Source organism: Pseudorca crassidens, chromosome 19 (assembly GCF_039906515.1).
Source record: "Pseudorca crassidens isolate mPseCra1 chromosome 19, mPseCra1.hap1, whole genome shotgun sequence".
Classification (NCBI taxonomy): Eukaryota; Metazoa; Chordata; class Mammalia; order Artiodactyla; family Delphinidae; genus Pseudorca; species Pseudorca crassidens.
In genome coordinates, this window is record NC_090314.1 from 17,839,376 (window position 1) to 17,849,202 (window position 9,827).

General features: G+C 50.2%; 1 protein-coding gene across 1 annotated transcript; it reads left to right on the forward strand.

Moving 5' to 3' along the window:
• Positions 1–887: 887 nt before the first annotated feature.
• ABHD15 (abhydrolase domain containing 15) lies at positions 888–5,974 on the forward strand. Its single transcript, XM_067715370.1, has 2 exons — positions 888–1,827; positions 3,869–5,974. The coding sequence occupies exons 1-2, from the start codon at positions 947–949 to the stop codon at positions 4,392–4,394; spliced, it is 1,407 nt and encodes a 468-aa protein (XP_067571471.1). The 5' UTR covers positions 888–946; the 3' UTR covers positions 4,395–5,974.
• Positions 5,975–9,827: the final 3,853 nt, after the last annotated feature.

The window sequence follows — 9,827 nt, forward strand, 5'->3', positions numbered from 1 at the left end:
GATAGGCATCCCCCTCCAAGGGCACCTGAGTGCGTCTTTTCCTCCAGCCTATTCTCGGAGGTTTGGGGCTGTTTCTTTTGGGGAAGTCCTTCCTGCGGAGCGGTGGTGAGGATTTCCTCTACCTGAAGCCAGGTTCCAGGGGAGCCCCACGCTCCCGGGGTATCGGCACAGCGCACTAATGCAGGCAAGGGAACGAGCATTCCCCGGCTCTCCAGCCTCCTGCTGCTAACCCGCGGTCGGGGCACGACGCCGGCCCTGGCCCTCGCTGGCCCTGAGCCGGACCCCCGCCCGGCCGGGTTATTGCGCAGTTGCGGGTGCCCGCGGGGCCGAGACAAACACCGAGGTCAGAGAGCACAGCCGAGCCTGGCGACGGACGTGCGGGTGGTGGCTCCGGCTGCACTGCAGCCGCCCCGCGGGAGCCCGGGAGCCCGCGCCGGGAGCTGAGGTTTATTCACTTCTCCCTTTTGCTACTTCTCAACAGCGGCCCCTGAGGGCGCAGCGACGCAGGTCTCCCCGGTAGCTGCACACCCTACACACCACGGGGATTCTGAGACTCATCCCCGTTCCCCAAGCCTCGGTCTCCAAGTCTCCCCACTTTTCTGCCCCCCACACCCCACTCCTCGGCTTGCTGCCCTCCCCACTCCCTTCCGTCTCGCCGGCGCGTCCTCGCTCCCTCCCCGTGGCCTCCGCTCCTTTCACCTCTTGCTCCTGCTTGTCGCAATCACTGTACAAAGGGCCGTGGGCGGGAGTGGGGGGCGGGTGAGGGGAGCCGGGACCGAACTGGCTGTCTCTGCGGGGCCGCGGCCAATCCGGAGTGCACCCCCTCCCTCCCCGCGGGAGGGCCCTGGGCAGCTGCCGCGGCCCGGCGGAGCCGCGGCCAGAGCGGGGAGCTCGCCAAGGGGACCTCCCCGCCGCTGCCGCCCGCCGGGGGCTCTCCGGCCTCGCCATGCCGCCGTGGGGCGCCGCCCTCGCCCTGCTCCTGGCCGCGCTCGCCCTGCTTGGCCTGCTCGCCGCGCTGCTGCGGCGCCCCGGGAGGCGCGCCGTCGGAGCGAGGACCCTGCCGGGGGCGCAGGGCCAAGACCACGAGGAGGAGGTGGACGGCGCAGGCCCCGCGGACCAGTTCAGCGACGGGCGTGAGCCTCTGCCCGGCGGGTGCAGGCTCATCTGTAAGCCGTCGGCGCTGGCCCAGTGCCTGCTGCGCGCCTTGCGACGCTCGACAGCGCTAGAGCCGGGCCCGCGCTCCTGGCTCTCCGGGCCCCACCTGCAGACCCTCTGCCATTTCGTGCTGCCGGTGGGGCCGGGGTCCGATCTGGCCCGGGAGTACCTGCAGTTGGCGGACGACGGGCTGGTGGCCCTGGACTGGGTCGTGGGACCTTGCGCCCGGGTTCGCCGGGTCACCAATGCCGGGGGCCTCCCGGCGGTGCTGCTGGTGATTCCCAATGCCTGGGGACGCCTCACCCGCAACGTGCTCGGCCTCTGCCTGCTGGCCCTGGAGCGCGGCTACTACCCGGTCATCTTCCACCGTCGCGGCCACCACGGCTGCCCACTGGTCAGCCCCCGGCTGCAGCCTTTCGGGGACCCGTCTGATCTCAAAGAGGCCATCACTTACATCCGCTTCCGACACCCCGCAGCCCTGCTGTTCGCGGTGAGCGAGGGCTCAGGCTCGGCGCTGCTGCTGTCCTACCTGGGCGAGTGTGGCTCCTCCAGCTACATGACCGGTGCAGCCTGCATCTCGCCGGTGCTATGCTGCCGCGAGTGGTTTGAGGCCGGCCTGCCCTGGCCCTACGAGCGGGGCTTTCTGCTCCACCAGAAGATCGCCCTCAGCAGGTGGGTAACGGCGGCTGCAGACGAGCAATGGGGGAATAGAGGTTTGGGGCCGAGAAACGGCTCTGCCTGGTTTTGAATCAAACAGGTTTAGAGCAATTTGGGCAAAGTTTTCCTCACACACTTCCTGAAGCGTCCAAACTCTCTAGTCTGGACAGAATCAGGGAAGCAGGTTTAAAAGCCACAGACGGGCTCAGCATCATTAGCTAGAGCAGGGACTCCTGACCTGGGGCCCCCTGGCCTCACTCACCTCAGCCCCACCGTGTCCTAGCAACCTGAGCACTTGCCCCACCCGCCACAAGAGGCAGCACCTGACACGGACATCGCTTAGTCCATAGCTTGTCAAATCAGCAAAGAGGGCTCTGGAAGCAATTGTGACTGGTTATCTGTCCAGAATGTTTCCTCTAAGCCTGGAGGTGACAGGAATCAGAAATTTGGTGGTATTTGATTGATTAAAATTCTTTAGACCTGACAGATGTTTTGCATATTCCCAGGTATATTCTCAATATTTAATGCAAAAATTTTAAGAGTATTTAAACATTTTTTTTAATCTCCAAAAAGAAAAGAATCTACCACCAGGGTGACAGGGGAGAATTTTCCACTGAGAAGGCCTGAGTGACATTCCCACAGCAAATAACCAGGCCTCTGCTTACACCGTTGTTTTTCTAGGAGATGGAAGAACGAGGTCAAAGACATGATGGCAGCAGTGTGGTGTGGCAGAAAGACCTAGGATGTGGGGTCAGACCCACTTGGGTTCAAATCCTGAATTTCCAGCAAGTTAGCTAACCCCTTTGAGCCTCACTTCCCTCTTCAGTTAAATGGAGTTTATAATAACCACTTCCCAAGGTGGTTATAAGCATGAAATAAGATAATGAAAGTAAGGGGCCTGGCACCAATACATGGTGACAATTGTGATTTCTCTTTCTTTCCTTGCCCTATTTTGCCTCCTGTTCTAAGAAGGTCAACCCTGAGCTCAGCAACAGCCCATGTGCTACCATGGCAACCCAGAGCCGCTGGAACAGTCCAGGGGCAAGGTACTCTCACGTGGCTTAACTGCCAGTTTCCATCCCCAAATGACCACCCTCAGTACTGACCCTGGGCTCCAGCTGGAGGATAAGGTAAGGGAAGTGGAGAGGAAACCTGGGCCTTTAGGAACTGCCCTGCCCATGGAATTTTGGGATTGCCAACTTGGGGCAAGCCTCTTTGAATGTTTGCAGGAAACACCTATCCAAATTCAGCTGGCTAAGGCTGAATTAATCCAAATAAAGGACTGAGCTGCACATCTTGGCCTCCTGGTCAGGGTGCCAGGCCCTCTCCAGGGAGGTGGAAACAGCAAAGATGTCCCTCTTTCCCAGAGCAGTTGCTCTCAGGCTCCCATTTGGGGCCTCACCCAATTAATTACACTCCCAGTCACTTCCTCCGCCACTCAGTCCTCTCTAGGAATACCTGCCCCACTGATCAAGGACACACTCATTTGTCATCAGCTGGATAGCATATTATCTTTTTAAAAAGCAAACAAACTAATACAACTTAAAGTAAGATGTTAATGTTGGGGGATGTCACTTGCTAGTTTGGATAGTCTGAGCCACTGAGTTCTTCCAAGAGAGGTTCAGGAGGTGACATTTCATAGCAGGTTCCCTACAGAGGGTCTGAAGATGAGGTCTGGAGGAGAGCTGTTGCAATAACTCAGCGGCTGTAAAGTCAAATGCTGCCCCAGGGCTGGGGAGGTAATGCCATGAATGACTGTCCTGGTAGAAACTGTAACACAGGAAGGAGGGAGGAAATGCCCTCATTGTTGCCATGCCAGCCCATGTCGCCAGATCTCCCCAATCCCCTCGAGAAGCCAGATAGATGCATTTTACGTGAAATCTCCTGATTTTAAATGATGGCAATGACATGGAAGTTTAATACATTATATGGCCAAAGAAAGCCTCTGTGGTCAGAATCTGGCCTGTGGGCTGCCACTCTGTAACTTCTGCTGTCAATTTATTTTCCAGTTCTTTCCTCTCTTTCCTTCCTTCCCCATTCAACTTCTTTCTGCCAGGTACGCCACAGCCCTGGAGGACACAGTGGACACTGGAAAACTGTTCAGGAGCCGCTCCCTGCGAGAGTTTGAAGAGACCCTCTTCTGCCACACCAAGAGCTTCCCCATCAGCTGGGACACCTACTGGGACCACAACGACCCCCTCCGGGATGTGGACGAGGCAGCCGTACCTGTGCTATGCATCTGTAGCGCCGATGATCCTGTGTGTGGGCCCCCAAACCACTTTCTGCCAACTGAACTCTTTCACAGCAACCCCTACTTCTTCCTCCTGCTCAGCCGCCATGGAGGCCACTGTGGCTTCCTGCGCCAGGAGCCCTTGCCAGCCTGGAGCCACGAGGTCATCTTGGAGTACTTCCGGGCCTTGACTGAGTTCTTCCGAACGGAGGAGAGGATGAAAGGGCTGAGCAGGCGCCGAGTTTCGTTCCTAGGGGGCCGGCGTCGCTGGGGAACCCTGCCAAAGCGGGAGGTCTCTCCCTCTTCCAACCTGGAGGAGATCTTTAGCTGGAAGAGATCGTATACAAGGTGAGACCTGACCCAAGAACCCGCCAGCCCTGCGAGGAAGAAAGAGCTGGGCACGGCTGAGTCCTGAAAAGGCATTGAGGACTGAATGGGGCAGGCAGCTTCAGCTCTTTGCCCCTGATTCAGCCCCTTCTCTCTTAAACTGGTCTGTGGAAAGAGATGGAACTTCAGCAAGCTAGCGTTCATTTGCCCCTGAGCAGAACTCCTGCCCAGGCCCTGCTCTACACATGCCAACTCATCCTGGTTCAGCAGCTGGGCATTCCCTGTCACTGTCCCCTGTCACCGACTTCATAAGCCAAAGAATATCTCCATGTACGTCCCTGGACTCAAGAGAAAATGCTCGCTCACAGCAAAGATACAAAGGAGATGAGTTTTGTGAGCCATTGGGCAGGTCTGTGCCACATAAATAATCAGCTCTGTGACGCTGGTTCTCAAGCTGGAGCCACTTGATGTAGTGAGGACAGGATGTTTGTGTCTCGATGCTACTTCCCTCGTTTTTTTCTGCGGCTGTGGCGCTCTGCTGACTTCATGTGGTGGCAGACGTGGAAGTGGCTCACAGAGCTAACGCGTCTTGCGTTGACTGTGAGATAGGCCCAGAGGCAGTAAGTGCTGTGCTGAGACTGGGTTGGGGAGGGCAACCAGCTAGACAGCGTGAACGCCTGCGTCTGGAATACCAAGGGCCAGTCTTTCGGTTGAGTTCTGCAGGTCCTGACTGGGAGTGGGGCTGATCTGGGGCTTCAGCCTAGGACCTCAAGACTCACTAGAGAGATCCCAAGGATGATTTTAGGAAGAGGAAATCCTCGCAGGGTCTGGTTGACCATGGCTCAAGGAGCCAGGCTCTCAGACATTCTAGCTGCTCCCTCCAGTACCATTTCGGGGGATTACTCCAGAGAGTTCTAGTGAGAGGTGTTTTTCTCCTGAGATGTGGGCTTTCTCTAAGTGGTAAAAGTATAAACCTCATATCTTAGGTGTTTTTTTGGTTAGTTGCCCTGTTTTCTGACACTACTACTAGCCTTTCCCTCTCCAGACCCTGGAGAGACATCTGGGACCAGAGAAAGCAAACAAAATTTCCAAGAGATTGGCTAGAACTGACTCAGTGATTTATGAATATTTCACATTACCATGCTTTTTCTGCTCAGTTATTCAAAAGGCCATCCATGTAGATGCAGGAAAAGCTTCCTCCTGGATCTGACCACTCAGTGACTGATAGGCTCTTTGGTTTTATGAGGACTAATGCTTAAGATCAGAGTAAAATAAGGCATTGTACAGATTGACCCACACCTTGGTTTGGATTAGGCCATTAAGCAATACAATAGGACATCCAGTTCCTCCCAGAAAATCCTTGCCCTGAAATTTTAATTGGTCATCAAGAAAGAAGGCACCTGTTTTGACAGGAAGCTCCATACTGGCCTCACAAATAGCAAAGCAATTTGAAGAAGGAGAGATGTTTACCAAAAGCCATATCCTAAGGCTTGGTATGAGGAACTTCTGGGGCCATGATTTTAGGTTTGGATAATTTTAGCCCATCCTTGTTCCTCTGGATCAAATAAAAAGAAACTCTGAACTATCCAAGAATCTAAACTGAAATGCAGACAACATTCAATTGTCTAAGGCACATTATCCTGTCATGAAAAAATTCCCTCCCTCCTTTCCCCACTTCTTGTTCCTCCTCCTCTATGTTCCTCATCTAACATTCTCTCACCATTTCTGAGCAGGAGAGATAATAAGGAAGTGAACCCTAAAGAAGCTGTTCTACTTCTGGTTAACGCCTGGGTATAAGGCTTGGCAAAGAAGAATTACTGACATCTGGCCAGCCCCCTCCCCCAGCATCTGGTACAGTGGGGATTTCAGCTTATTAGGTTTTGCAGTCCCATATGCAGGACCCTATAACCATTCAGAACTCACTGCAAAATGGGGAGCAGTCCAGTGGTTTTTAACCACCCCCACCCTCACCACCCAGGATTAAAGGGCCCCTAAGGGCTAAAATCCAGATTGTTTCTCTAGGCCAGATACCACGGGACTCTGGTTAAGATAATAGCTTTGGGAGAAATCATGGTTCCTTTTTTACAGGAAAGCCAGCTTGTGGGGTGGGGTGGGGGAGGGGAGATATATATATATATATATATATATATAATTTTTTTTTCCAGTTATAGTCTTAAAGCTCTGTGAACAGCAGAACAGCCCTTGTCCCTTGGATCCCCTTGGATCCACAGCCCTAATGACCTAAACCCTAAAGTATTTCTCCTCCATGCCCCTGTGCCAGAGGTACTCATAGCCATTCTCAGGAAGCTACCTCTCTCTCATCTTCTCATCACCATTTGGTGACATCGCTGCTTTTCAAGCCATTTTTGCCAAGAAAGCGTAGTTCCTGTTCAAGCAGGTTTGGGTGACCCTGTCCTTCAGTCTAACGATGAAGGAATCACCCAAATTGGCTCTGCTTTGGTTAATAGCTAATTATATGAAACCAGATGGAGGAACCCCAGGCACACATTCTGAGAGAAGGCATGGCCCTAAAAACGAAGTGACAAATTATGAGTTTGGGGAAGCAAGAAACAAACAACAAAACAAACAAAACCCAAAGAAGTACCACTGAGTTGGGAGTTTTCCAGGTAGCAAGTCTTTAGCAATCCTCTCAGGTCTCATTCACTTGCTTGCCTCCCTTTTGGTCTCTTCATTATTTATAAACACCTTCAAATGGTAAAGGGGGAAAAGAAAACACAATCCAATTACAATAAAGGAGGCATAATCTCAGACCTGAGTTATCTGTCTCCACCCACTGGATCAGAATGCAGGAAGCAGACAACTGCTTCTCAAGGTTTTCTTGAGTCCTACTAAGTTCTGACCTCTGATACCAAAGACTGTGCTAAGCTGTAACTTAATTCTCTTAAAGATTTAGTATTTTATGTATTTATGCATAGGTTTCCAAGGTGGCTTGGCCAGAGATGACAATAATAAAAAAACATAGCACCAAATCCTCATTTTGAGATGTCATCTCTGTTTTGAGTGAAGATATCCTTGCTAAGACTTGAGTACTGTTAGAAAAGAGGTCTTGACACAGGAAGTGTCATCTTAGCTTTATATATAACCTCAAAACCACCCCAGAGTCAGAAGTTGCTCTGTACTCATCTTCCACCCAGACTGCAGGATCCTTTGTCAGTCAGTCACCCTCAGTAATGCCATGGTTTCTTCCTTTAGAAATGAACTTTAGTATAAAGTTCCCACCCTGCTTAAACAGGCAGAGATACTTGGCCACTTTGGCAGAACTTGCCAATGATACCAATGATTCAATGATACCAATGATCCTACAGCCAAGCCACAAAAGATGGCATCAGAAACTGTTTTCACTAGTTATGACAGTTTGTAGAGTTAAGATTAAGAAGTTATACCTAGGGAGTGTCCAAGTGCCCAGGGATGGAACGAATGCCTTAGGAAGCAGAAGGTCCCGCATCATTGGTGGTATACACAAGCTAGACTGCTCCTAGGCACATATCATGGAGGGGACATGTGCTGAGAAATAAGGGTGGCCTACATTAGATATAAGGTCTCTTCTCATCTGAGAGTCGGTGACTGGAAATAATGCTAACGAGCTCAGTGGGTTGTAAAGACTTCTGGTTGGTTTATGGGCTTGAGGATCAGATCATAGACCTGATCCAAATTCTGGGAGTTGGGAGATGATATAAAGATTTTAATGAAAATAACCCTACCAAAGTGACCAGAGGATGTTTTAAGACATCTAATAATTATGCTTTGAAGTATCCAGGAAGAGCTAAAAGTTTAGAGGAAAAGTAGAATTTCATTAAAACAAAAAATAAAAGATATTAACACTTAAAAAACAAATGTCTCTGGCTCCTCCAGCCTTCCTGTGTAATAAGGTATCTTGCTCTAGTGTCTATCACTAGTGAGATTGAAGAAAAAATTCTCTCAGCTTGTTTGCCTCTGAATAATAAATTGCAGTCTCCCTGCAACAATGGAACGTCATTCTTTTTTAAATCTCCACAAACAAATGTGCTGTTTGTCTTCTTCTTAAGTCCTCTATGTACTGAGCTGTGCTTACCTACCTGTGGAGTTAACGGAGCCTCACTGCACATTCTCTATTTGCTGGTTGTTGCTTCACTTCTATAGATCTAGGCTTGTGTCCCCTAACACTAACCAGCGGAACCTCTGTTTAATCAACAACCAGGCCTCCTGCTCTGGGCTAATAATTTCCCAGCAGGCTCAAAATTCCCTGATCATCAGTGGTACCTACACAGAGATATCTTCCAGTGGGCAATTAGTAATTTGTGTGTTGGATAGAGCACTGAAATAGTTTGGAGATGTGGGTGCTAGTTTCTACTTCATTTGTGACTCATATGAGTTTGGGCAAGTTATGAGTTATTCCATATGCAAAGACTGAGACTGTGAATAGGCCTTAATTAAGGCCTGTTAGGCTATAATGAAATAGTAAAAGCAGATGGATCCCATTCTTCAAGCCCATTTAATTCCTCAACCAGAGCTCAAAGACCTCTACAATGAGGTGGCATCTGCTTTCAGATCAGAGTCTATATTCTGATTCTTGTAAGGCCAAGGATTTCCAGTTATTAATTCCACTGCAAAGTTGGGAAGGGCCTGGAAGAGCAGCACCTTTGAGGCTTACAAACTGGGTGCTGGGTTGCCCAATTGAGGACAAACTCTCCCCACCCCCTTCCCAAACACACACACACACACACACACACACACACACACACACTCTCTCTCTCTCTCTCTCTGATAACCATGTTATGGCTAATAGGTTATACATTGGTTCATTTGTTCCAGCCAAAAACTATCTGCTTTCCTATTTCTTGTAAATGATGGTCAGAAAGAATGTGACTTTTAAGATCTCAGTTAGTAGTGATGGGGCTAAAGACCAGAACCCTAAACCACTGCTCTTTATGCCATACTTTGCCTTTTCCTAGTCAATCACTGGCTAAGATGACAGTAAATAATGCTCATTTTAAACTCCATAATGTAAAGGGTGTTAACAAAAGGAGAAAGAATTTGTCTTCAGAGCTGCTGCACAACTCTTGTGGCGGAGCCAACATGAATCTATAAATGGCACCCCTAAAGTTATTACACAGCCTGCAATAAACAACACCCTCAGCAGCCTTGTCTCCCTCTTATCCGTAAGAACAAGTATCTGAAAGTATAATTAAAGTCACTAATTGCCTAGGACATATATAGGAAAACCCTGGTTTGGCAGCTGGCATCACTGAGATGTAGATGATAGCACTAACTTATAACCCTGGGGCTGTGGAGCTAGCCAACCACTGTGGTGATTTTTTAATTTATGTTAAAATTTCTTTTATAAAAAAAAAAATTTCTTTTATAGTCAGGTAGGATGGGCTTTAAACCCTAAGCATAACTCAGAGCATCTCTGATGTGTTTAGTCAATGACAGCATTTGTTTTGGGTTGCTGACATGG